Source organism: Haliotis rufescens, unplaced genomic scaffold (genome assembly GCF_023055435.1).
Source record: "Haliotis rufescens isolate VD_foot unplaced genomic scaffold, xgHalRufe1.0.p SCAF_20, whole genome shotgun sequence".
Classification (NCBI taxonomy): domain Eukaryota; kingdom Metazoa; phylum Mollusca; class Gastropoda; order Lepetellida; family Haliotidae; genus Haliotis; species Haliotis rufescens.
The window spans coordinates 8704963-8731218 of NW_025963891.1; the positions used below are offsets into that span (position 1 = coordinate 8704963).

General features: G+C 39.3%; 1 protein-coding gene across 1 annotated transcript in view; it reads right to left on the minus strand.

Moving 5' to 3' along the window:
* The window catches only part of LOC124130931 (advillin-like), a 107394-nt gene that overhangs the window by 72395 nt on the left and 8743 nt on the right, over positions 1-26256 (minus strand). The window contains exons 2-8 of the mRNA XM_046493989.2: positions 21295-21369; positions 14442-14513; positions 12544-12621; positions 9453-9505; positions 4806-4911; positions 3931-4041; positions 2696-2762 (exon numbers count right to left, since the gene is read on the minus strand). Coding sequence (XP_046349945.1) covers positions 2696-2762; positions 3931-4041; positions 4806-4911; positions 9453-9505; positions 12544-12621; positions 14442-14513; positions 21295-21369 — 562 coding nt within the window. The remainder of the gene's footprint in view (positions 1-2695; positions 2763-3930; positions 4042-4805; positions 4912-9452; positions 9506-12543; positions 12622-14441; positions 14514-21294; positions 21370-26256) is intronic.

Genomic DNA, 26256 nt, shown 5'->3' on the forward strand with positions numbered 1-26256 from the left:
TGTAAATATATTAGGGGCTATAAATATTGGATATAAGTGTGACACGGTATAAATAATAGGCTTTACGCTTTATTTTTGGAGTCCATAAATCAGTGAATCGGAAGCTTGGCCTTAAGGCAAGACGTAGTAAAATAACACTTCACGGATTCCATCGACCCGATAGTAATGTGGAGAAACAAAACTTGAAAAGCAATACTTATTGTATATCGTCGAATAAAACTCGATCACGTGTTATTATTTTACCATATACTTGGCTAAACGGCAAGACTAACTCACATGACAAATTATTATACGAAACAAATTAATCTGAATTGTCTTTCTGATAAATTGTCCTAACCTACTGACAATGATATATTTGATAAAATCCTCAAAGCAAAAAATTAAAAAGTTTGGCCTCAACTAATGTGTGTATTTAGGCTTCTGGGCCCACTTGCACAAAGCGATCTTAGCCTATGTTAAAGCATGGGAGTTAAGATCATCTTAGGGCTAAGATCGCTTTGTACAAGTGGGCCCTGGTATTGTTAGCCTGGCCGTTATTCATCTTGTTGACTAGGGCAGATAAAGGTTCGAGGACTTTTATCAGTGTTTGTGTCAGGCTTATGTTCCAACGACGTGTTGGGACAGACCCGGGTTCCACCACTTACTGAGGGCTAATATCGTACATGTATGTTGCAAGTAAAAGGTTTAGACAGTTAATCGATGCGGCAGGGTGTGTCCATGTTATGTCAAACGGGGGTAACGAGTGCTCAGATGATAAATTATACTTGATTTTAGATGGCAGTGAAACTGTCAACGCGGTTATGTGCAATGTGTTGCTTATACAGGCATGTTAAATTTTATATGTGAGTTAAACATTTGATTCTGTCAAAGCAAAATTCTTCCTATATGCGTACGTTGTTTATAGCGCATTTTGTATGAATCACCATATGTTATAAAACTTGGGTAATAGCACATTGTAGGATAATATAGGGTAGCTCTGATTAATTACAACTTCCTGATCTTTTAAAGGGGGACTCCGCATGATGTTACACACCCAGGTCCAGACATTGCTCTAGTGTGAACACTGACTCATTGTATTTGTGGAATTGGCGTGATCGTTACCTGCTTGCGAAAGCCTACTGGGGTCAAAATTGAAATATGGAAAAGACATGAAAAGAAATTCGTTATAACGGAAAAAAGATTTGTTATTACGAACATATATTCGTTGTAGCAGAAAAAGATTCGTTATCACGGAAATAATTTCGTTATAACGAAATTATTTCCGTAATAACGAATCTTTTTTCGGTTATAACGAATTTATTTTCGTAATAACGAATCCTTTTTTCGTAATAACGAATTTATTTTCGTAATAACGAATCTTTTTTCCGTTATAACGAATTTCTTTTCGTGTCTTTTCCATATTTCAATTTTGAACCCAATATGCTTTCGTACCCGCTGAACTGCAGGGAAAAAAAAGGTATGACCTCATGTTTAATGGTGGCTGTACAAGAAACAAACAAGAAATGGTTAACTCGATGAGGATGTATTTGATACTTGTATCTAGCTATGTTTTGTACCATAAGTTTGAAGTGTTTCGGCGACTGTTTTCAGCCTACTAACCCTTTTTAACGCGTGTACGTTTTTTGTGTGTCAAATCCAATTTTCAAGTGCATACATTATTTCCCCGGCAGTTTGGATAGACATGCAGCAAACAAGTTGATTTTTAGCGAAGGTTGCGTAAGCATGTCGTTTCACTCTAGTTTAACCAGATTTATGTCGAATTAGAACAAGTGCAATAAATGAATATCGGTGATAAACACATAATGGGTATTTAATTTTGCTGTCAGTTTCATCAAACAATTGTGATTTAGATCATTTTCCCCGTTCAATGACATGTGTGAGTGAGTTGTATTTTAGGTCGCTTTTAGTAATATTCCAGCAATATCACGACAGGGGAACAACAGAAATGGGCTTCACATATTGTACCCATATGGGAAATCAAACCGGATCTTCGGCGTGACGAGCGAACGCTTTAACCACTAGGCTACCCCACCGCCCCCAATAACATGACTGTTGTGAACATGTCAATCTGACAGCTTTGATTATTTACGTGTTATGTCTGAATTACATGCAGAATCTCTCGCTCTGTCAGTGTCTCTCTCATCCTCACATTCCGTCACGGTTATTTCTATGTTATCCGTTGGCGCCGCAATTCGCTGTTCAGAGTTGTGTCCCTCTGGCACGCCAGAAACGAAACATAGTGGGTCGGAATCCCGATTCACCTCGATTAAAATTCTAAGTTTTTTAGCACCATACCCGTGCTCATGGGGTTCACCAAAATGGTAAACCTGCATCACTTCGGGCTTTCCTCCTACAATACGCTGACACGTTGTGATATAACTGAAATACTATTAAAAGCGGCGTTAAACGCAGTTCACTCACTAAATATGTTATCCGTCGAGTGAGCTGTGTAAAATCTACCTTCATGCTCGATACGAGGACAAGGGAGATAACTCGTGTAGGTATATTAAAAGACTACAAATTTAGTCTCGAGGACGTATGAACAGCCATATAGGACAACCAACGTCACGAAAGGGTTGGTATGTACATTTAAACACAATGTAAGATGGAAATCCAATGATAGTCTTTAAATATACTGATTGGTTGAAATGGTTGATGAATCGAGTGATGAGATTTGGAATGTACAAGGACTTACCGATTATGTTGATTGTGGCTCGCCCACCTCGCTCCTCATCTTTGATTGTCTTTGCAACTTCTGCAGCCTGTAAACATCCGCCAAGTTAGTCACTATCATACATAAAACATGCTCATCATGAAACCTGCGGCCCTACTTGGTAACCAACACTGTACAGATTGGTCAACGCTATCGGGGTAAGACCACACACTACACCAGCCAGACCACAACAGAGGTGCTCAATCACAAAGCTGTTAGTGAACGAACTACCCATGATCAGCAACCACTCTGACCATGCAATCGCCTTGTTCTGTTTACGAAGGAGTCAGTAAATGTTTTACTGAACGATAGGAAACATCGCTGTTAGATACATGTCCCTGAGAACTTAATGTGACTTCAATCATTCTAAAAAGGGCATAAAACATAACTCACTTACTCGTGTAATTTGCCTTGTGGAAGACATCATAAACAAATCCCCACATGGTCGGGGTAAGAATACAGTCATCCAGGTTACACATTATAACCACCTCCTCCTCCTCCTCCTCCCCCTCCTCCTCCTCCTCATCATCATCATCATCATCATGACTATGATATGATGCTATACCATGTCTGTATATCGGACTTTACACATGTGTTTCAAACTAAATAATGACATTTTTTGCATAACTGACCCTCACCACAGACAAGTGAAAACGTTTTTCCTTTTAAAAAAAAGTAAATTAGAGTTATGTTTTCATATCCTTCGCAGCCAGTTATATTTCGGTCGGTCTGTAAATAATTAAGTCTGGATTATTTAGGCATACAAATGATTGAGAACCGATCCACGCCGTCGGTGCACGATGACATACAATGTGCAATGATGTCACCCACTGTTGCCACTAAGTCTTCGTTATTCAGGGTAAAAATACCGGACCCCAGTTTCTGATGCTTGTCGTAAGAGGATCGTCTAAATGGATCGGGTGGTCAGACTCGCTCACTTAGTTGATGCATGTCATCGTATCCTAATTGCATATAGTGGTGCTCATAATATCAGTCACTGTATTGTCTGGTCAAAGCTCGATAATTTATAGACTGTCGCCATATAGCTAGAATATTGCTGTGTGCGACGTTAAAAAAAGAAAAAAGAAGAAGTTTTCATTCGTCCACTCCTTCCACAGTCATGGGATGCAGGGGATCTGTTCTATCCCAAAATTCCAAAGGTGCTAAATATATAAGATGGCAGATGACGGTGCACCAGACTTTCCAGTAAGTCTTACTTTGATTCGCTCCATCTTGCTGCTTGTCGGGCCGTTCCACACGTACATGATGAGGCCACAGTCAAGGATGAAGACATCCCCTTGGTTCAAGGAACTGGCGTCACACTTGACCTGGGCAAGTATGAAGGACATTAGTTCATGAAACCTATCCTTAATAATGTACTTCATGCAAATACAACATACATGTATACTCCAAATAACGACCATGCATATCTGCTATCCCTCAACTTCGACATTTATGCTTGCAGCGAAATTTCCATCTTTGATGCATGATTCAAGAAAATGTACTGAGGGACAAAAGAAATAAATATTTTTTTAAATGTCATTGAAAATTGAAAGAACTGTTATTAAAGCTGATTATGTTTACTTAACCATCATTCCTGCAACAGTATATTTTATGTAAAAATAAATTGGTTATGTGAATAACCATGTTAAAATGTTATAAACTTGAACCGAAAAAAATATTAATTTTCAAAGATAAGACGTCTAAGATACCCATAAGCAGTTGTGTACTGTGTGTTTTTTAACTTTTAAAAGTTTTAAATCAAATTATTTAAAAAGAATAAAACCATGCAGATGAAGTTGTGTGACAATATGGTGAAACTCAATGTATATATAATGCTGACAAACTATGGATCATATCCAAAAGAATGATGAATGTGTGATTCACATGATACCTGTTTAGCCAGTGTTTTAACAGTTGATTAAAGGAATGGCGTAGATGTACACGTAAACCAGTAATTTAGAATCCACAAAATAGGGATAACAATAGTTAGGAGTTTAACCTCATGGGGATCCAACAGGTGTTTGCGTCAGGATGAACTACCAAGAAACTACCGGACTGTTTATATGTAAAGAGACGACAAACACCCTACCTGCCTCACTCTCACGTTCCTCTTGCCCTTGATATGGAGAAGCCGGGTCTCATACTTGTCTCGCTCGACTTTCTTGAAGCCAGAGTCCACCCCGCCATCTAAATATCTAGAAAATGGACTCAGGAATATTATGCATGTAACGTGATACCAGAAACCTGACTGGTTATATTGTGCCTTAAATAGAGTGAGTGAGTGAGTATGGTTTTACGCCTCTTTTTAAAGCGATATTCCAGCTATATCACGGCTGGGGACACCAGAAATGGGCTTCACACATATACCCATGTGGGGAATCGAACCCGGGTCTTCAGAGTGACGAGGGGAAGTTTTAACCACTAGGCTACTCTACCGCCCCAGGGTATCATGAAGTTACTTTTAACGTCTACAGAGCTAAAATGACTAAGGTAAAGTGATATATAATTATCGTATGAATTCTCTTTGTATTCAGTGTATGGGTTTCACGCTGCTTTGAACAGTATTTTCAGTTATTGTGTTTCAGCTTATTGTGGGAGGAAAACCCGAAGTTACTCAGACAATGGATGTTTCCAAGCTCAGGTGTGGTGCAAAGAAACCACAGTAGAGATTCATATATCATTGGGGCATATCTGGGATACTGGATCCTGGTAGAAGTAAGGGAAACAACTCAACACAGCGTATTAGACCACTGAGTCACCCGACCCGTCCCCTAAACTGTTTTAAAAATAAATGATAAAAGATATGGATTCTATATGGATTCGTCGTTATTTTAATAATTTGGTACGATTAAAAGTGTGTCGTTTCCTATATGGTACCACTCAAAAGAATAATGATAATAATGCAGTAGACTACATACGAGGCAGTGATGCATCCCGATCTATCTGTTGTTTCTCTGCTTATCTTTATGGTAATACAGTCATTCTGAAGATCGTACTTATGTGGGGATTCGAATTGGGTCTTAGTCAAGACGAAACTGAACTTTAGCCACTAAGCTAACCGACTGCATCAGAACGTATATATATATACGCCAGTAGAAGATGATGTCGATGTTCTGAATCAGAAAGGAGTGACTGCACCACTCATAAACTGTTCTTCTTTACCATGCCAACATCATCGTCAACATCATTGTTTGATCAAGGTTACAACAGTCAAGGCCCTAGAAAATCTTTCAAAAAGTTTTATGGTAGACATGTGGAGGACATTTCCAAATTTGACGCATCAGTGACAAAAGTGATGTCCGATGCAATTCCCTATTTTGACTTGTACAATATGTCGCCGTGTTTTTTCAGATGAACAATTGACTTTCCTTTGCATGTGTTTGTGACGGGTGCCACCGGTGGGGCAGGGTACACCTGGTATCCTTACTATTTGATAGTGAGTGAGTGAGTATGGATTTACGCCGCTTTTAGCAATATTCCAGCAATACCACGGCGGGTTAACCAGAAATGGACTTCACACATTGTACCCATGTCGGGGTTGATCCCGGGTTTACGGCGTGAAGAGCGAACGCTTTAACCACTAGGCTACCCGACCGCCCCTCTATTTTATAGTGATTCATAAACACATGATATAGTCGGAATCGTACAATCGACTCTTTCTTCTTTTGCAGAGATTTCTTTTGGATATGGAAAGGGTTATGTCGTCTTATTTATATACACGATGCAGACGTATTTAGGAAACGTGTTGCATGTTTGTTACACAATTCTGTTCTCTATTATCCGAAAAATAAGAAAAAATCTTCTTTGATCTTTTTTCAAACAATTCTTACGATATTTGAAAGAGTACAAATTAACCGATGTCTTTTTAAAGAGCGTAAATTAAGCCCGCAAAGCTAACTATGTCTTGCAAATAGAAGACCATGTTTCGTTAGCGGTGGCGAAATGCAGTAATGAGTATGTCTCGGAAGACGCAAACAAATTCTGTGAAACACATGTTTACATTTATTGTGTAAACACTGACAATACTACAGTCCATTATTGTAATCCAACTCTACAAGATTTTTGCAGCCACAAAGAACAATGAAAGAACAAGTTTAAAAATACAACAAAATTTATCTTATGCCAAAGACGCTTTGATGTCTCTGCAGCTACTGAACACCATGGGTTCGTAAGCTCTGTTCAGTAGTTGTATATGTATCAGTGTTCTTGTTATGGTTTTGGCAATTGGCGTTGCTGGCAGCGACGTCTTCAGCGGCATGGTCGTTTCACCTGATGCAATTAGAACGTGGTCCCAGGTTGTATAGAGACTAAGTCACAGCCGGAATGTTGCTAATTGCGTTTGGACTTGGATACATCCTTCAGTAGAACACATGTTGTTAACATGTACATTTCGTTCCAGCTTGAAATGTACATTTCTGACACGTGCTTTGCTTCGTATCCACTGGTAGGTTTAACTTGTGTTTGTGCTGCATGTGAAAGATTTCTACTTGAAGCCCTACTAAGAGTAACTCGTTCTTGCCAAACTGCATAACCTTATGACTTGACTAAATAATACTCCTTTCTTTGAAGCCATGTACATAGGCTTCAACGGGAATAATGCTGAAGACATGTGACGCTTCGGTGACTTATCCGGTTTAAATCACCTCCTCTCAACAACTAAATCTTCAACATGAAAAGCCCTGAATTAAAAAACGCAAGCTCATGTTCCCAGATTTGAAGCACAGATAAACCGTTACATGTCAATTTTGAAGAAGACTGAAATTTATTGAAAGCTGAACATACATGTAATTATTTATCGGTAGTTAACTGCATCTGTCTGAAATGGGCGTGCTTCTTTAGAAGTTCTAATCGCAATATATGAGCCACTCTAATGAACATTTATCAGTTTTATAATCTCGCATGCTATACGTGTAGGTAGTTTACTGTTTTATTGCACATGTAATATCATTTTGTGATTTACGTCGATTAACATGACAGCTGATGTAATATTCAGTGGTAAATACAGATTGTTTTTGCAGTAACAAATATATGCACGCATACGTTTCATCAGTGTTACATAAACTAGTGTAACGATCGACGCTGTTCAGTGTGTGAAGAGTGAGCGGGTATTTTAGGCTTATTTCGTTTTGGTAATGGGTAAAGCCCACAGGGACACAAATCCAAGACGTTTAACACTTTAGCGAAACCCAGGAGCACGGGCATGACACGCACATAGCAAACCAAGGATCAAGAATCTTGGCTTCGAACGCACTACTTGCAGAACCTGGCAACCACAAATCATGCTTGCCATTTGGTCTCTCGTGTCCAAGAGGTATCTATTAAATGTTTAATATTATACTTTGTGATATGATTGTATTTCAACCTTGCTGATTGTAGGCAGAGATATAAAGTCATTATAGCCAGATCCTTATCACCACTACACTTCAGTGTACTTAATTAATCCTCTCCTGTATATCTCATTGGTTCGGCATTATAATGCTATCTTTATACATTAATCCTATCCCATCGGCTTCGTCATTATATTGTTGTCATTGTATATTGATCCTATGTCTATGTCATTAGCTTTGTCTTTATGTTGTTATCTTTGTACCTTAATCCTATGTCTATGTCATTGATTTTGTCATTATATTGTTATCATTGTATATTAATCCTATGTCTATGTCATTAGCTTTGTCTTTATGTTGTTATCTTTGTACACCTATCCCATCCTGTGTTGGACCGCCTCCGTGGTCCAGTGGTAGAGCGTCCGCCCGGAGAGCGGAAGGTCCGGGGTTCGATCCCCGGCCGCGTCATACCAAAAGACGTTAAAAATGGTACTTGTTGTTACCCTGTCTGGCGCTCGGCGTTAAGGGGCTAAAACAAGGACTGGTCGGCTCGGAGTCAGTATACTGTGTCTAAATGGGGTATTCATGTTAAACTGCGGCATGGTATCTCAGTGGGCTAGCACTATAAATCGGCATCAGTCCGGACTAGTACAAGCAGTCACACAAACACACACACGTGTCGCTATATAAGTGCAATAATCTTGAACGCGACGTTAAACCCCATTTCACCTCACCTCACCATCCTGTGTTGCGTTAACGTCTGAAACGTCGTACTAAGAATAAAAGAAGTTGCTAGCCATAAAAAAGCGTCATGTATTCATTATATTTTATACAAAGGCCCCATTTGAGTGTTGAGTTATATGACTGTTAGCAATCTCTCACTTCTTCAAATCTCAATTCCGCGCAGATAACTAGTAGCATTAATGATAGCGTGCATATGTATAATGCGCCACATCCACACTCTTCATTATTACCCTGATCAATACATAAGTGTGCATTTAATTTTCATTCTCAGCTCTCTAAGCCGGCTAAAACCCTAGTTGCCATTCACTGCTCATCTTCCCGAGGCAAGAGAGTTAACTGACCATAAAAGTCCAGTTTCCACCCTTGCCGAACTAGGCTGGTATTATGTAGTTGGGTTAATTCAGTCGTCATCTCCCTTGTATCACGTGCTTGTCTTCAGGTCAGACCCTGTAACTACGTGTCATACCTGGATTGTTGCTCATGCTATCAGTCACTGTTTTGCATGTCCAGACTCGGTTATATACAGGTCGCTGTGATACATTTGCCACTATACCCTACTATTTCCGACTTCAATGAATAATTCCGAATGCGATCTTAAAGAATGGTCCCTCGCACACTCAGTCGACATCCATCTACAAACCATGAAACAGGCGAATCTATTAACTCACCTAATTCCTTTTTTGAAGTAGGATAGAAACAGCTGAGATTCGTGATCCTGCACCTGAAAGACAAACACACCTGGTGATGAAGTCAATCGTTTTCAACAGTTTCTCTTCACAGAATATCTGTTTGCAAATACAGCAATCATTAATCGAAATCAGCATGTAATTTCTTACTTTGACAAGTGTATCTAACTTGATTGACAACTGTACATGTCTGCCATATCACATGTCAAGATAAGTTTGATTTAAACGAGATCTTTATCCATGGTATCTGACGATCCGGGTTCCGCTGTATTATGTAGAAGCTATTAAGATATGCTTCAGAAGCATATTCAATGAACTAGGCTACCAATGGATTTCATTCAGTATACTGTGAGATAACTTCGATGAGTATACGAGTACATATACCACTGACTTAATGCTGTTTAGTTACATGAATACAACCGTCAAGTTGACGTTGTATTATTAATTTACATGTATACAACCGTCAAGTTGACGTTGATATATTAATAAACATGTATACAACCGTCAAGTTGACGTTGTATTATTAATTTACATGTATACAACCGTCAAGTTGACGTTGTATTATTAATTTACATGTATACAACCGTCAAGTTGACGTTGTATTATTAATTTACATGTATACAACCGTCAAGTTGACGTTGTGTTATTAATTTACAGGTATACAACCGTCAAGTTGATGTTGTAATGTTAATTGACATGTATATAACCGTCAAGTTGACGTTGTAATATAATGTACATGAATACAACCGCCAAGTTGACATTGTGATATTAATTTACATGAATACAACCGTCAAGTTGACATTGTAATATCAATTTACATGAATACTCCCGCCAAGTTGACGTTGTATTATTAATTTACATGTATACAACCGTCAAGTTGACGTTGCATTATTAATTTACATGTATACAACCGTCAAGTTGACGTTGTAATGTTAATTTACATGTATACAACCGTCACGTTGATACTGTAATATTAATTTACATGGATACAGTCGTCAAGTTGACATTGTAATATACATTTACATGTATACAACCGTCACGTCGACATTGTAATGTTAATTTACATGTATACAACCGCCAAGTTGACATTGTTATGTTAATTTACATGAATACAACCTCAAGTTGATATTTTGATTTTACTTTACATGTTTATGTACCGTCAAGTTGATACTGTGATATCAATTTACATGACTTTTGTATATATACAGTGAAGTTGATACTGTGGTGTTAATCTATACATACAAATACCGTCAAGTTGATATTGAAATGTATATTTACATGTATGTATATATATAGTGAAGCTGATATTGTGATTTTAATTTACATATTTATATACCGTTAATTTGATACTGTGATATTCATTTACATGTATATACTGTCAAGTTGATATTGTAATATTAAGTAACATATATATACCGTTAAGTTGCTACTGAGATGTTAATTTACATGTATATGTTTAGTCAAGTAAATATTGTGATTATACTTTACATGTATGTATACTGTCAAGTTGATACTGTGATCTTAATTCGCATGTATATATAAAACTGATATAAAGAAGATGTTGGACTAACGTGAACTTTATTATATTATTATATATTACATGTACACCGAGTGAACATTTGCCTCCTTTTTGTAATTGTGTGTGTGTATTGAATATATATATATATACACACACAATTACAAAAATACCTTATAATATACAGTAAAATGAAAATATATACTGCAATGTCAATGTCAATGTCAATGTCATTGTATATGTTTGTCTTCCGTCAAGTTGATACTGTGGTGTTAAAAAAAGTATTTTTTGGAGTTTAGCACCATTTAGTGATAGTATCACTCTTCGTAGCATGTGTACCGACGACTGTCATTTCTGTTCACTAGAACTATACAGATGGGTCAAATAAATTGACATTCAACAACTACGTGAAGTAATTAGCGAGTCTTGTTTGATCTGAGATGGATTTCTGAAGGCATCAGTCGGTTAATGTAAAACAGACGCTCATATTTCGGTCATTTCATTTCATCCTACTAGTCACGTCACGAAAAGACTGATTTTACAGTCTGGCGGTAACATACACACGGCCAAGTTGATGCAGCGGTGTTAATTTACATGTATACACACGGTCAAGTTGATAGGTTGATACCCTGTTCTGCCTGTAGTCAATCGGTCAACAAATTTCCAGATAGCGTTAGGGGAGGAATAGATTCTCGATCAGAAACAGGTGAGATGTCGAGATATGGAAAACCGATCTCAGTCAGCACAAATGGCAGACCGCAATCGGCATCGTCTTTCAGAAACATTCAAATTAATTTCAATATCATTACGTTATCACAAACACATTTGCTAAAGATAGATACTGACAAATGGCAATTGTTTGTTATAAGCTACCCGCAAAAGAGGCATTGCAATCCCTGTCGAACTGCATTTGACATTACTACCCATCTGCATCAAATTAGAGGTTCACACTGTGAACGCTGTCATGCACGAACTGCTAAAGAAAAACACATGTCATTTACTTCAGCAGTTGTAGATTGATATATGGCCAACATATAAGTAACCTTGACCTACAGTCGTGGCAGAACCCGATACACTGACACCTGGTGTCAAACATACCACTACATGTCCATATTTGCAGGTCGATATCGATTATATTTCACCCCATTCTTTTGCATTTGCATTTTTGCATCATGTGACAGAGGAATTAAAATGATTTATTCTGACATTTAAGAATAATTAAGTTCTGTAATTGTTTGCTTCAAAGTATTAACATAGGGAAATATGCATTACCTATAAATGTTATTTCGTATATGTATTTGTATTCTGGGTATTTGACCGCGTCAAACCAAACTACGTTTAAGTATTGTACTTGTTGTTACCCTGCCTGTCGTTCGGCTCGGAGTTTGTATACTTTGTCGGAGAAGGGTATCCATGTTATACCGCGGCATGGTATCTCAGTCGGACTAGCACAATGAAACTGGCATGAGTCCGAACTAGCACAAACAGCTACATTGGATTGTGTCTCTATTCCAAATCTGATGCTTAGTATTGAAATGATATGGAGCATGTGTTCACCTCTCTGTGCTGGACTGGGGCTCCCCCAAGGCTGTCGTCTAGCTCCACTGTTTTGTAGGCGGCCACGCCCTTCTCGTCCTGGATAAAAGCACACAATGTCAATGTAAGGACATTAACTATAAAAGTGAGTGAGTGAATGTTGTTTAACCCCGCAGTCAGAAATTTCCCAGCTATGACCTGTAAATAATGGAGTCTGGAACAACCAAACCAGTGGCTGATGTTATGAACCACGTTCCACGTCGTCGGCGTGCAATGACACACAACCAAGATCCCCCGACCCACTTGATTGCCATTTACGACAATTATAGTTTACTAGGGAGCTATACTAACCCGTAATCCACACGTTATTACAATATTTAAGAAAAGTGATCTCAAAATACTTTCATAAACGACATACACTTATATTCACAATGGAGGGAATAAATGAAAACCCAAAGACTCCAATTCCACTATTAACTCAAATCCGGCTGTAATAAATTATGAATTGGAAATATGGAGTAACGAATTGTGAACTGTTGTATTAAATCATTAATATACACAGTTATGTCCTTCGGATATGGAATTAATTTACATGTCGCTTCTTATCCGGTATATCATAAGATAACTTCATTTCACTTCGTCAACGGATTGTACTGTAGCTATATTCTGTTTTTATCGTTATATTTTTTAAACGCTTTGAAGGGCTTAAACATTTTCGCTTCCACTATTGGACTCCGTCACGGATTCAAAGATACGGATTTCAAGACCCTTACAGAATAGCACCGACTCCGGGTAAGAACATATGACGCCGCAACCTCGTCGTAAGAGGCGCTTAAATGGATCGATAGGCATTGTACCCCAATTGCATGGATTTATGCTCATGATGTCAATCACTGGATTGTCTAGTCCAGAGTTGAATATTAATGAGATGCGTCGTTAGACAACAAATATAAAAAACATCAAAAACAAAACACAAACCAAAACAAAACAAAAATAAACAATACCCCGAATGGGTTGACGTCTTTTACACCTTTGACCTTTCTTCCATTATCTGAGGGGTTATTTACTAAAATGAAATCCTTGGGTGTTATTTAATTATATCATATGATTCCTCAATTGTGGATACTGAGACTAACGCTGATTTAAGGTATATGTCACGCATGTTTCAGAATTTCAAATCCAAGGTCATGACTCTCATTGACTACTTTTTAAGGCCACTGTCGATACACTGCATAAACCATGACGTGATTAACCCCTGTCCAGCCAGCCCCATTGTCTGGGGAGAGAGTGACCATGCATGTTGTTAGATTTAGTTCATCTCATATCTGACAAACTGTATATTCACGTGGTATTAGAAAATATAAATATACATGCAGATGTTTATGGCATGCTGACTGTAAGATCTTCATCTGATGCAAGATGACGTAGATATGTGGAGGACATGTCCCAGCTTGACGCATTAGTGCCAAACATAATGTCCGATGCAATTCCTTATTTCGACTAGTACTATATGTTCATGTGTTTTTATGCAGGTGAACAAACAGGTGATCTGCCTTTGCATGCGGTGCGGACAGTTGTGCAGTCATATAAATGTCTTGCAAAAGGGAAGTATTGATAGATATCTACCCATTGTGACTCAACAAATACATGTACATTCCATTAGCAGCGTGCCATTATCTGATCTCATTGTAGATATACTGCCATGACCTAACATCTGCCAAACATTTAAATGTACACTTTCATACCTGCAATATAAATCCATCTCTGAATTGTCATGCAATCAAACCTGGCCTGTATTGACGTAGTCTCACCTTTGCAATGTCATACTCCCAGCTGTGTACTCAGCCCTATTCATATAAATCATTAATAATACAGGATACATAACTGTTAGTAGAATTATAAAATCTACGAATTCAAACCTGTGAGGTGCTGTCTCCTAACCAAAAGTGCACGTCCCACTGGAACTTGTTTGAGTTTGGCACTTCCTTTGTCTGAAAGAAACACATTATCATGTCAGGAATGTGTGATATAACAGTGCGATTATCCAAACCCAACCTTCACAAAATGAGCCCATTACTGAACCCCAACACACGACATTTAGTTACACTAAAAGGTGCTTTTCATGAAAGCGTTTGTAATTTCAAGAAGGACCACTCACCAACAGTGTGAGTGAATGTTGTTTTACGCACGGAAGCCTGTAAATAATCGAATCTGGACAGTGTTTCGTTTTTCATATATTCAATATATATTATTTTATGAAAACATGTGTCAAGTATACACATATGGACACTATATTAACATGTTTTCCAAAGTCAGTCATCACAGATAATCATCAACAATTCATTTACAAAAACGGTAAGTGGAAACAGAGTAACATAAAAATAAATTATTCTCTTCATGATATCTGAAAACATGTCACGCCAAAAATACCCCCTTACTCTATCTCCAGGCCCAACCACCATAACACCTCTATATCAGCTTAGTACACATGCTTCCACTTGAAGTGTAACAGATTCCTTAAGAACATTACAAGTTACAGACCCAACCTTCATAACACCACTATATCAGCTTAGTACACATGCTTCCACTTGAAGTGTAACAGATTCCTTAAGAACATTACAAGTTACAGGCCCAACCTTCATAACACCTCTATATCAGCTTAGTACACATGCTTCCCCTTGAAGTGTAACAGATTCCTAAAGAAGATTACAAGTTACAGGCCCAACCTTCATAACACCTCTATATCAGCTTAGTACACATGCTTCCACTTGGTGTGTAATAGATTCTTTAAGAACATTACCATTACACGTTACAGATACGAGTGTAATCAGTTAGCACCTCATGAACAAGTTAGACGATACTTAACGTCTTCATTCTAGATACCACATTAGGAAGATGGAAGCACACTTGACACGCGTGTGCTGCCGTTTCCTCAACATGTATGTTCTGCACACACACAATTTCTTTTGACATAGCTTTTATCCTCTAATCAAGACCTAAATACTCTTAAATGATTACTGTATCAGCTTTCAGATTATATAATGTTTCGCTACATTTAATAAGAGGGACAAAGCCCTTTCCACAACCGTATGAAATCTCTACCGAAAGAATCATTAGGATATCATATTCATGAGACATGTCTGTTAAAACATTTTTGAACGAAATTCGATGGGTCCTGGGAGTTTCTAGGGCTTCGGTCCTGCCCCACGCTGAAGCACATGTAGTAGTATATGTGGTGTCTCCTCAGGCAAGTGATTTTGTTCGAAATGAGCCTCTGTTCACCCAGCAGTAACAGTGGGTACCCGGTGGGATCAGATGTCTCTTCATCTTCTAGCGTCTAGCTTGGGATTAATACTCCCAAAGGGAGCTGAGAATGAAAAATCGAGTGCACACTGATCCAATGTCCGGGGTTATAATGTAGCGCTTTGAGCATGCAGCGAGCGTTTGGAGGCCAGAGCAATATAAGTACCCAGCATTATGATGATGATGATGATGATGATGATGATGATGATGATGTACAGATTAAAATAAAAAATGCAGCAAAGAGGGTTTTGGTGATCCTGGCACAGTCAGGCTGGTTAGGCTCATCATCAGTTCAGGGCCCTTGCCCCCTCTACTCGCAGCCGGGAGAGCGAATGGGACTTCTCACAGGAAGCGCTGCCTGGTCAAACCCACCCAGAACTTTTCGGAGAATGTGAAGACTCCCCAACACTGTAGCCTTCTGCATTACCTAGATTGCCAGAAGGGCTGTATTCCTGGTAGCAAACCCGGGTACTCTCCCAATGTCAGTCAACAGACTGGGAGGTACCAAACCTAAGGCACCGAGGACAATGGGGAGTCGGACAACTTGGTACTTGAGATGCAAGCGTGACATTTCGAAAGCGAGGTCCGCATATTTGCCATGTTTTTCCTGAATCTTGTTAATCACATAGGTGTCAAAAGGGACAGAAAATGCAATAATATAGATGATTTCATTGGAATTATCAAAAGGACAAGATCAGGTTTGTTGTCCTGGATACGTCTGGGGCTGTTTACGGGCCTATTCCTAAGAAATTTGTATTTATCATTTTGACGCTCTCGACATATTCCGGGTCGTACCATGGATGGACCTCTGTGTTAAAACCAAAAGCATGGCGAAGACGTTAATAAAATGATCGAGCTTCAACATCATGTCGCTTAAGATACTGTGTTTGTGTCAAAGCTTGGCATCCACTGACAATGTGTTGGACCGTCTCATTAAATTCATTACATAATCTCTATTTGCGCCGAAGACCCGGGTTCGATTCCCGACATGGGAACAATGTGTGAAGCCCATTTCATGGTGTCCCCCGCCGTGATATCGCTGGAATATTGCTAAAAGCGGCGTAAAACATACTCACTCACTCACTCACTCTATTTACATTTAGATGCAAAATCACGTATTGACGGTTTCGAGTTGGAAGTGACGGGTCCTGTTTTACTTTTCAGGCCAGCCGACCTCATCCAAGCGAAGGGCTCTGTAGGGTTGCTGATCTTCTCAACACACTGCAAATAAACTCGATGCAGTGGTCGTTCAGATAGCCTTGAAAAACTGAGTCTGGGCCAATTTGATACGGCACTTCACTTATAATTATCATCATTCGTGTAGTATGCGTAATGTATATCCGTAGGCTCTGTAATTTCGATGTGGATATCAAGATCATGTTGACATCAACTTATTGTCCCAGATGCACGATGTTATTGACATATGTTCATATCACTGTGGCACGTGCCAATAACGATATCGACATGTGGTGAATGGATCCATAAAAAGTTAACCAGGATGGTAATAGAAGATCATATCAGAGAGTGGTGTGTTGTACCGGCGTCGCGTAAACGATACTATTTGTGAGCTGACGTTTCTGTGGAAGTGAATATACCTCGCGTCCCATTTGTTTTATATTCAAGATGGTTCACCTGCACACCTCGGTCATACACTCTGGAACTGCTGTTTTGTCCTGTTCATCTATTTGCCAGATACAGTGCCATAACGTCACCTGTCAATTGACGTTAGCCAACTTTACAATTGTATACCTATAGAGCGGTTAAGACCACTGAGCAAAACTAAAGGAAGATGTTTTTGTAAATGATTGTTTACGGTACGAGAGTGTATCTTACACCATGCCTTATCCCAGAGCTATCACAGAGTCTGTTATCCTCATATCTCAATACATTCTGTACAGCCAGTTTTTGGATATATGCATTCAAGCTTCTCTTACTTAACCTGCTCATTGCAAACCGACAAAGCATGTTTCAAGTCATTTTGACATGGTTGTTAAAATACACACAGCTTATGCCCACGAACGGCAAAGAAGGCCTATGTTATTCGTGCACTGATATCTTCTGTTGTGAAAGAAGCAGAGGAACTAGAAAACTTTCTAAAACAAACCATTGCCGTGAGAAAATATAACTCAGTTAATTTACACTGTTCACCAAAACGTGAACGCTCAATCTCCAGCAATATTTTTTTCTGGCTCATCTTGGAAGTAACCACATTCATTCATCAGTTTGTCGCTGCTTCGGGGTAGTATGATGTTTAAAATAGGACGATTGGCACCACGTTGGCGTAATGTGGCCCGTCTCCTAGACAGAAAGACATAGAAACAGGCAATAGACATGGACGAAACTGGGTAAGGATGGGAAAATTGGTGGCAACTTTAATTAATTTCGTTCAGGTGGCCTCGATCGTGGTTGCAGATAATACGATATGTAACTGAATCTGGCTGCACTGCTGAGATTGGTTAGTGGAATTGGGTTTTAACGATTGTACTGTTGCGATTTTTTGTATGGTATATAAAACTCACGGCGTATGTGAATTTGTTTACTTCACCGGGAAGATCGGGATGTTCGTAACCATTGAGTATTGTCGACACAGGGTGCATCGATAAAACTGCGCTGAAATGTGTGTTTGTTTTCTGCCATTGCTGACTCGATAACCTGATGCAATGCACTTGAAATGTGTCAAGGGTTTTGGCAGAAAATGAACGTTGACAAAAACAATTTCTGACAGATAAGACTGTGTTATTGCACTGTCAAGAGCGATTGGTTGTCTTCCACGCCACTGCTCCACAACGAGTTTCACAGCTGCCATTTTTATTCATCGCACACCATTAATGACAGTAGAAATTGTTAGATGCAAAAGATCAGTTGGTAAGAAAACTGCACACATACTTCATACCAAATACAGACCTGACACAATGGCTTACAAACAGATAAATTATGAAACAATGACCTTCCAACAGATAAAGTATGAAACAATGGTCTACCAACAGGCAGAATATGAAACAATCGCCTTCCAACAGATAAAGAATGAAACAGTGGCCTACCAACAGATAAAGTATGAAACAATGGACTAACAAAAGGTTAAGTATGAACTTTGACCTACCAACAGATAAAGTATGAAATAATGGCCTTCCAACAGATAAAGTATGAAACAATGGTCTACCAACAGATTAAGTATGAAATAATGGCCTTCCAACAGATAAAGTATGAAACATAGGACTAACAAATGGTAAAGTATGAACTTTGACCTACCAACAGATTAAGTATGAAATAATGGCCGCCATGTACCAACAGATAATTTTATGGAACAATGGCCTATCAACAGATCAAGTATGAAACAATGGCCTACCAACAGATAAAGAATAAAAGAAATGCCTACCAACGCTTTATCCACTAGACCACGGATGCGATCATATACTAGCACACGATACATTGTATGTATTTGTGCTATCATAAGATACATTGTAATACTATTTATTTGTGCCATCATAGGATACAATGTATGTACTTGTGCTATCATAAGATATATTTTATGTATATGTGCTATCATAAGATATATTGCATGTACTAGTATGTATTGCACATAGTACATGATAGGATGCATTGTATGTACATTATATATAATTATCCATAAGAGACATTGTGGATGTACATTCCATCAAAAGGAACATTGTATAGTTGACCCCTGAAGATCCAGGTTATCACTGATCTCCAGGAACTCATGCTTGTCTTACGAGACCACTAACGTTATCGGGTGGTCAGGCTCGCGGACTTGGTTTATGCGTGTCATCGTATTCCAATTGCGTAGATCGACGCTCACGATATCAATCACTGGGTTGCCTGGTTCAGACTCGATTATTTACAGACCGCCAGTTATATAGCTAGAATATTGCTGAGTACGGCGTTAAACAACAAACAAACATTGTATATTTCAGGAAGATAAATTCAGCTAGCCCAAGCGATCAATAAAAGCAATAAAGGACACATGTGCATCTACATACAAGTAATTGCTCTATTACAAGGTATACACTGTGTCTATGGTTGAACACATTTAGCATAGTATGTTAATTTGTGTTGTGTTTAATTAAATCGATTCCGTTGTTAAAAGAGCATTACAATAATGGAGATTAGGCCATCTGGTGTAAATTGAAGACAGTCACATTTGCACACATACATTGCAGCAGTTAAACGAACTAGTTTTAATCCCCAGCAGTAATAATGTACGGTTCGTTTCACGCGAATGTCCAAGTTGATGTTAAGAGTGAGCAAATGTAGATAATCTTGTATGCGCGGGGTAAACCAGCAATTGAAAGTATAAGCAAGGTTCCTTGCCATTGGTAACGATGACACGCAATGAGCCAATTCTGTTTGTCAATATCATGAAAATCAGATCTAAGTTCTCGCTGCCGCTAAACAAACATCTGAGGGCATCCCATTACGGGTCACGTCAGAACGACCTTTCGTGAACTTTGACCGACTACGGAAATGGCTAACAAGAAGTCAACATCAGCCAGTTAGAATGCAGCTCTCTTGAGCTTCACGGCACTCGTTTCAACCTGGCGACTTCCTTTTCAGACTACGCTTGAAAAATACGTTGACACAGTTCTCGATTAAGATTTTGAAAACTGAACAAACGAACATTACGGACTGTCTAATATATGGTTGAGATTGTATGGCAGTGCTTCCCACGTACTGTGCAACGCCTCCTCCATTCAAATGTTTATCCCACGGAAGCGAGAGACAGACGATTATTTTGACGGAATCAGTCGTTCGGAATACCTCTTGTTAACGTGTTCGAGGTTGCATGATTAGAAAACACATTCCGACTATCGCTTTCACGATCTGGTAAGCGACGCTTTGATTGGTCGGATGACAGGTCGTTCTGACGTGACCCCTAATGGGATGTCCTCATATCTTTGTTTAGCGACAGCGGGAACTAAGATATGATTTTAATGAGATTGTTCTGTTTGTAGGACAAGCTTAAGATATTTGGATCCAATTTTATTCCTGAATCCACTTGGGTCATATTATAAGCTTCTTCGAGTTCGTTATTTCCGGATGTCACAGTTGCGTAAAAGCGTGTATCACACCGGCCACATAAACGTTTAATTATATTTGTCGAGTATTTACAGTCAGGAGTTGCGGAGTTAGGCAACCAACAAACACTTACATTTGAATGTATTTGTATTTGTGTGTGGGGGGTGCTACCGGTAAGGCAGGACATGCTCACCCTTCTTGCTAAAACCTGGTTTCATCAGTGGTTTTCACTATTTTGCATTTTACACCAAATGATCACTATCTGGGGTTAACGAATATTAACATGCTCTTCAAACACATTTTCTTTACCTCAAAAAATAGAATGAAGCAAGAACATGAGAAAGTAATAAGTAGTTATTATCATTGCCTTTTTATGACTACATGCACACTTGCTCATCACCAGGACTATGTGACGAGGAATCCAGGCAAACTTACACTTAAAACAATGTAGGAGTCTCCAGTGTAGAAGGATCCATAGGTTGATGACTCCTGTGGTACCACCTTCAGTTTCTGAAATGAATTAGAACATGTTTGAGTATGTTTGCGTACAAGGAGGTCTTTAGTTCGACATACTATATGACACAAGTTGTAGACGCTTTCGTCTTTGGTGGAAGACCGCCTCTGAGGCCTAGTGAATAGCGCGTCTGCCAGGAGAGCGGAAGGTCGGTGGTTCGAACCTCAGCCGGGTTATACCACAAGACGCTAAACGATCGGACTATGAAACCGGTATCAGTCCGGACTAATACAAGAACAAACCCAGTAGCAATGACAAATCATGTTGGCCATTTCGTCACACGCGGAGAACATTTCCATATTTTATACGGAACAGTGACAAAAAATTATATCTGATGCATTTCCTATTTTGACTTGTAGCATTTGTTTCGTGTTTGTTTATCAGGTGACTTGCCTTTGCGTGTGTTTGGGACGGGTGTCACGAGTGGGGAAGAATACGCTCACCTTTACGGGAACACCTGGTATCGTCACTATTTTGCAGCGATTCATAGATACAGGCTTATGATATAGTTGGAATAGAACAATGGACCCTGCTTTAAGCAGAGCTTTCGTTGATCATGGAAATTTTTAATGAGTATTATGTTGATCATTTGATTATTAAAGTATAACCTGCGCTCTGCAGAGTTAACAATCAATTTTCTCTAACGGAAAACGGACAAAGCCGAGGAATGCTTCATGATTCGAGCGTAAGATGAACTTTTATTACGAATGGAAGCAAGCACTTTGAATGCAAGCGAGGAACTGCCCTGAACCACCCCTTAACCATTAACGAACGTGTAGCAACACACACAGGTAATGGAAATGACATAACTATAAAATATCACTCAAGGATCTGCCACAACTTATTCCAACGGGAGAACTTGATACACCTGACGATGGTAGGCGTCATGGAGACACATGCGCAGAAGCAATCAGAAGGTCAATGTCACCGAGCGTCACGTGACCAAAGCACGTGCCAGATTGATCATGAGGTTGAGTACTACCGAGAGGTAATTTGCCACAAGTGATGCATGCCGTTTCCAGATTGACAGATTATTCCAGTTGTTACTTCTGGCTGCAGGGGGACCTAAATTACTGTCAGTACATTTGTAGTCTGTGAGTGTTCTACTTCATGAAAAGGTTGTTCGTCTAATTTATATACACAGTTATTGCTCCCTAAGTCTGGATAATACGTAAGAAGTATATTGTGTTGTGTTTTAATTTAGTTTTTGCACGTTATCGTTGAAACGGTGCATGGATACATACTCCCAAAGAAAGTGTTGTCTACATTCAACTGTTATAGAACTTTTAGTGTGTATAAACGACAGACACCAAAGACAAGATAAGAACATCATGTATGCGTACAAATTACTTGCACTCATAATGTCAGGTTATACGTTGAAGAACTGAGTCAATTTATAATCTGTTTGTAATTCAATATTTATTCTCAATACGCTACCGGCAACGCAGAAAACAATTTAGTTATAGTCTAAGTCTATAAATTTCAATATATAGTCTATTTAGTAAACTGTCGTTTGAAAGTGAGTACATTCACTTCTTAAGCATACCATATAGTGCCCCTAAAATATGTATTATATTCTACAAAACAGTTCGGGAAATATAAATGCAGCATGAAATATGCACAACAGCTCTTCCCTGTACGTTTACTTTACGCATTGCTGATTTACACTTGCCACATGCTCCGAGTGTAAATAGGTCCCGAACACATATGCTGTCTGGAAGAAGCAATACAATATGTCGGGTGGTCAGCACCGTGACTTGCTTGATTGCGGGGCATCTTACCCCGACGGCGTGGGTCGTTGCCCATGATATCAATCACTGGTTTGTATGATCCACATTCGGCTATTTACAGATCGCTGTGATATAACTGGTATATTGCTGAGTGCGGCGTTAACGCCCGGTGTCGTTAGAGCCGAGTGATTGAAATCGGGTGGTGACAGTGACCTGGGTGATTGTGTGTGACGGTGTCCCGGGGTAAGACTGTTGTACATAGAAACAGCTACTATGTCATCGTATCACAGTTGTGTAGATCGATGCTCATGATGTCAATCATTGGATTGTCCGGTCCGGTCCGGTCGTCATAGCTGTAATATTGCTGAGTGCGGCGTTCAACCAACCAACAAACAAACAGCTACTTGTATTCTTGTCCAAGACTCATTTAATAAACTGACCTCTGAAGTGCTGACCTCGACGTATAACCATACTCACTCATCGATAACGAGTGTCGACAATATCAAAACCAGTCTCACCCTCTCTCCTCCCCTCCACAGAGAATATTAAATGCTGGTTCTCTTATACAAGTAGCATAGTTACAGGTAACAGCTGAGAGAGGTGGGTACTTAGATGTAAGTATCAAATGTCACAGAAACTTTCTCAGAACTGTCTGGTTTCCTACGGGGCAATATTGTGTGGAATACCGACAATGTATATTTTGGCTTTGAAATGGGCCCGTGTCGGAGAAAATGGACAGCACAGTATGTGTGTTCCAGGTCGACTGATTAAGGTTCTCCTGAACAAGTCCAGTCTCTGATGTATCCCCACGCTCTGTCCATCACAGGCTACTTATTAACATTCCCACATGTTCTAAACAAAGTATCGCTTTGTATACTCTTATCAGCAGTAACATTCTGAAACACCTGTTATGCACTAAATAGTGATTCGATCCCTAGGCTGCGTCATACCAAACGACGTTAAACTACGTTACTTGTTGTTGCCCTACCTGACGCTCGGTATTAAGGGGATGAAACAAGGTATGTCGGCTCGGAGTCAGTTTACTGTGACTGAATGGGTATTCATGTTGAACTGCAGTATGGTATCTCAGTAGGCTAGCACTATAAAACCGCATTAGTCTGGAGTCGTACAGGCAGTCACACACAGACACACAAACACGTCGGTATATTTATGCAAGAATCTTGAACGCGACTATAAACCCCATTCCACCTCACTGCAAGGGACACGGCTAACATGAGGGAGACTATGTTCCACAGCATTGTGCCCATTGCCCGTCTAGTCGTTGTGATTCGTGCAATGTGGGGAATCATTGTCTCTCTGTAATTAGTGTTCTCATGCAGTTACGTCGACATGCATTTCATTGGGTCGGCATACAAAGAAAGCGAGTGTGACTTCGGTGTACCTTAAATCAAACTAAGTAGAACTGCCAAAAGCCGCAGTCTAGTCCCCTTTAAAGAAAATCAATAATATCGATCCATTGTTTGATAGGCATTACCTAGAAGTTGACGTATTACAAGGTAGACACAATTTTATGGATAACAACTTTGACACTGTAAAAAGTGACGTTTCGGTATAGATCCTTATACCGTTGTCAAGCAAGACTGAATGAGGGACAAAGTAAAGAATATATATAGTAGGTGCGGGATTACCAGTACAGTAACAACAATTGCATATATGAGTGAGATAACATAGGTAGGTGTTGACAATAAGGGGATAATACTGTCACAACACGATATCGATCAATTTAGTTACCACTGCACAAGGCGCTTTGATTGTATCAGTACTGTTTTAAATACTTTTACAGACTCATTTATTTACAGACCGCCGTCATATAGCTGGAAAATTGCTGAGTGCGGCATTAAACAACAAATAAACAAAGTAGTTTTAATGTTACAGGAATACTAACATTCCTATTATCTACAACGGCATTGGCGTAACGTGACATTCATTGTGAATGTAATCACCCAGTGGTTCACATTTGATATTCTTATAGATCGGTCCCTGAATAACACAGAGACACACTTAGGTGACACCGCCGGAAATCGGTCAGAAGCACACTTAAAAACAACGTGGAAACGATGTGGTATCCAGTGATGGTAAAAGTGGAGCACTGCTAGACCCAACAGTGATTGTTGCTGCTTCAAACACAGTCACTACCACAATCAAAAGACGAGTTGCAAAAAGCGAAAGGAGTAACTCATCAAGCGTAAGTTGTACAGTGGCATCATTGCTACTGCACTTCATGGAGATCACCAGCTGTCGCGCATACACGTCGAGTGAATCATAGACATCCGTGTACAGCCTGGTGCTTGTCTATATCCCATTTCATCATGTCAGTTGCACTGTTCAGTGTTGTGCTGAATATGCATCATGGTCATACATTTCATGTCAGTTGCACTGTTCAGTGTTGTACTGAATATGCATCATGGTCATACATTTCATGTCAATTGCACTGTTCAGTGTTGTGCTAAATATGCATCATGGTCATACATTTCATGTCAATTGCACTGTTCAGTGTTGTGCTGAATATGCATCATGGTCATACATTTCATGTCAATTGCACTGTTCAGTGTTGTGCTGAATATGCATCATGGTCATACATTTCATGTCAATTGCATTGTTCAGTGTTGTGCTGAATATGCATCATGGTCATACATTTCATGTCAATTGCACTGTTCAGTGTTGTACTGAATATGCATCATGGTCATACATTTCATGTCAATTGCACTGTTCAGTGTTGTGCTGAATATGCATCATGGTCATACATTTCATGTCAATTGCACTGTTCAGTGTTGTGCTGAATATGCATCATGGTCATACATTTCATGTCAATTGCACTGTTCAGTGTTGTGCTGAATATGCATCATGGTCATACATTTCATGTCAATTGCATTGTTCAGTGTTGTGCTGAATATGCATCATGGTCATACATTTCATGTCAATTGCACTGTTCAGTGTTGTGCTGAATATGCATCATGGTCATACATTTCATGTCAATTGCATTGTTCAGTGTTGTACTGAATATGCATCATGGTCATACATTTCATGTCAGTTGCACTGTTCAGTGTTGTACTGAATATGCATCATGGTCATACATTTCATGTCAATTGCACTGTTCAGTGTTGTACTGAATATGCATCATGGTCAAACACT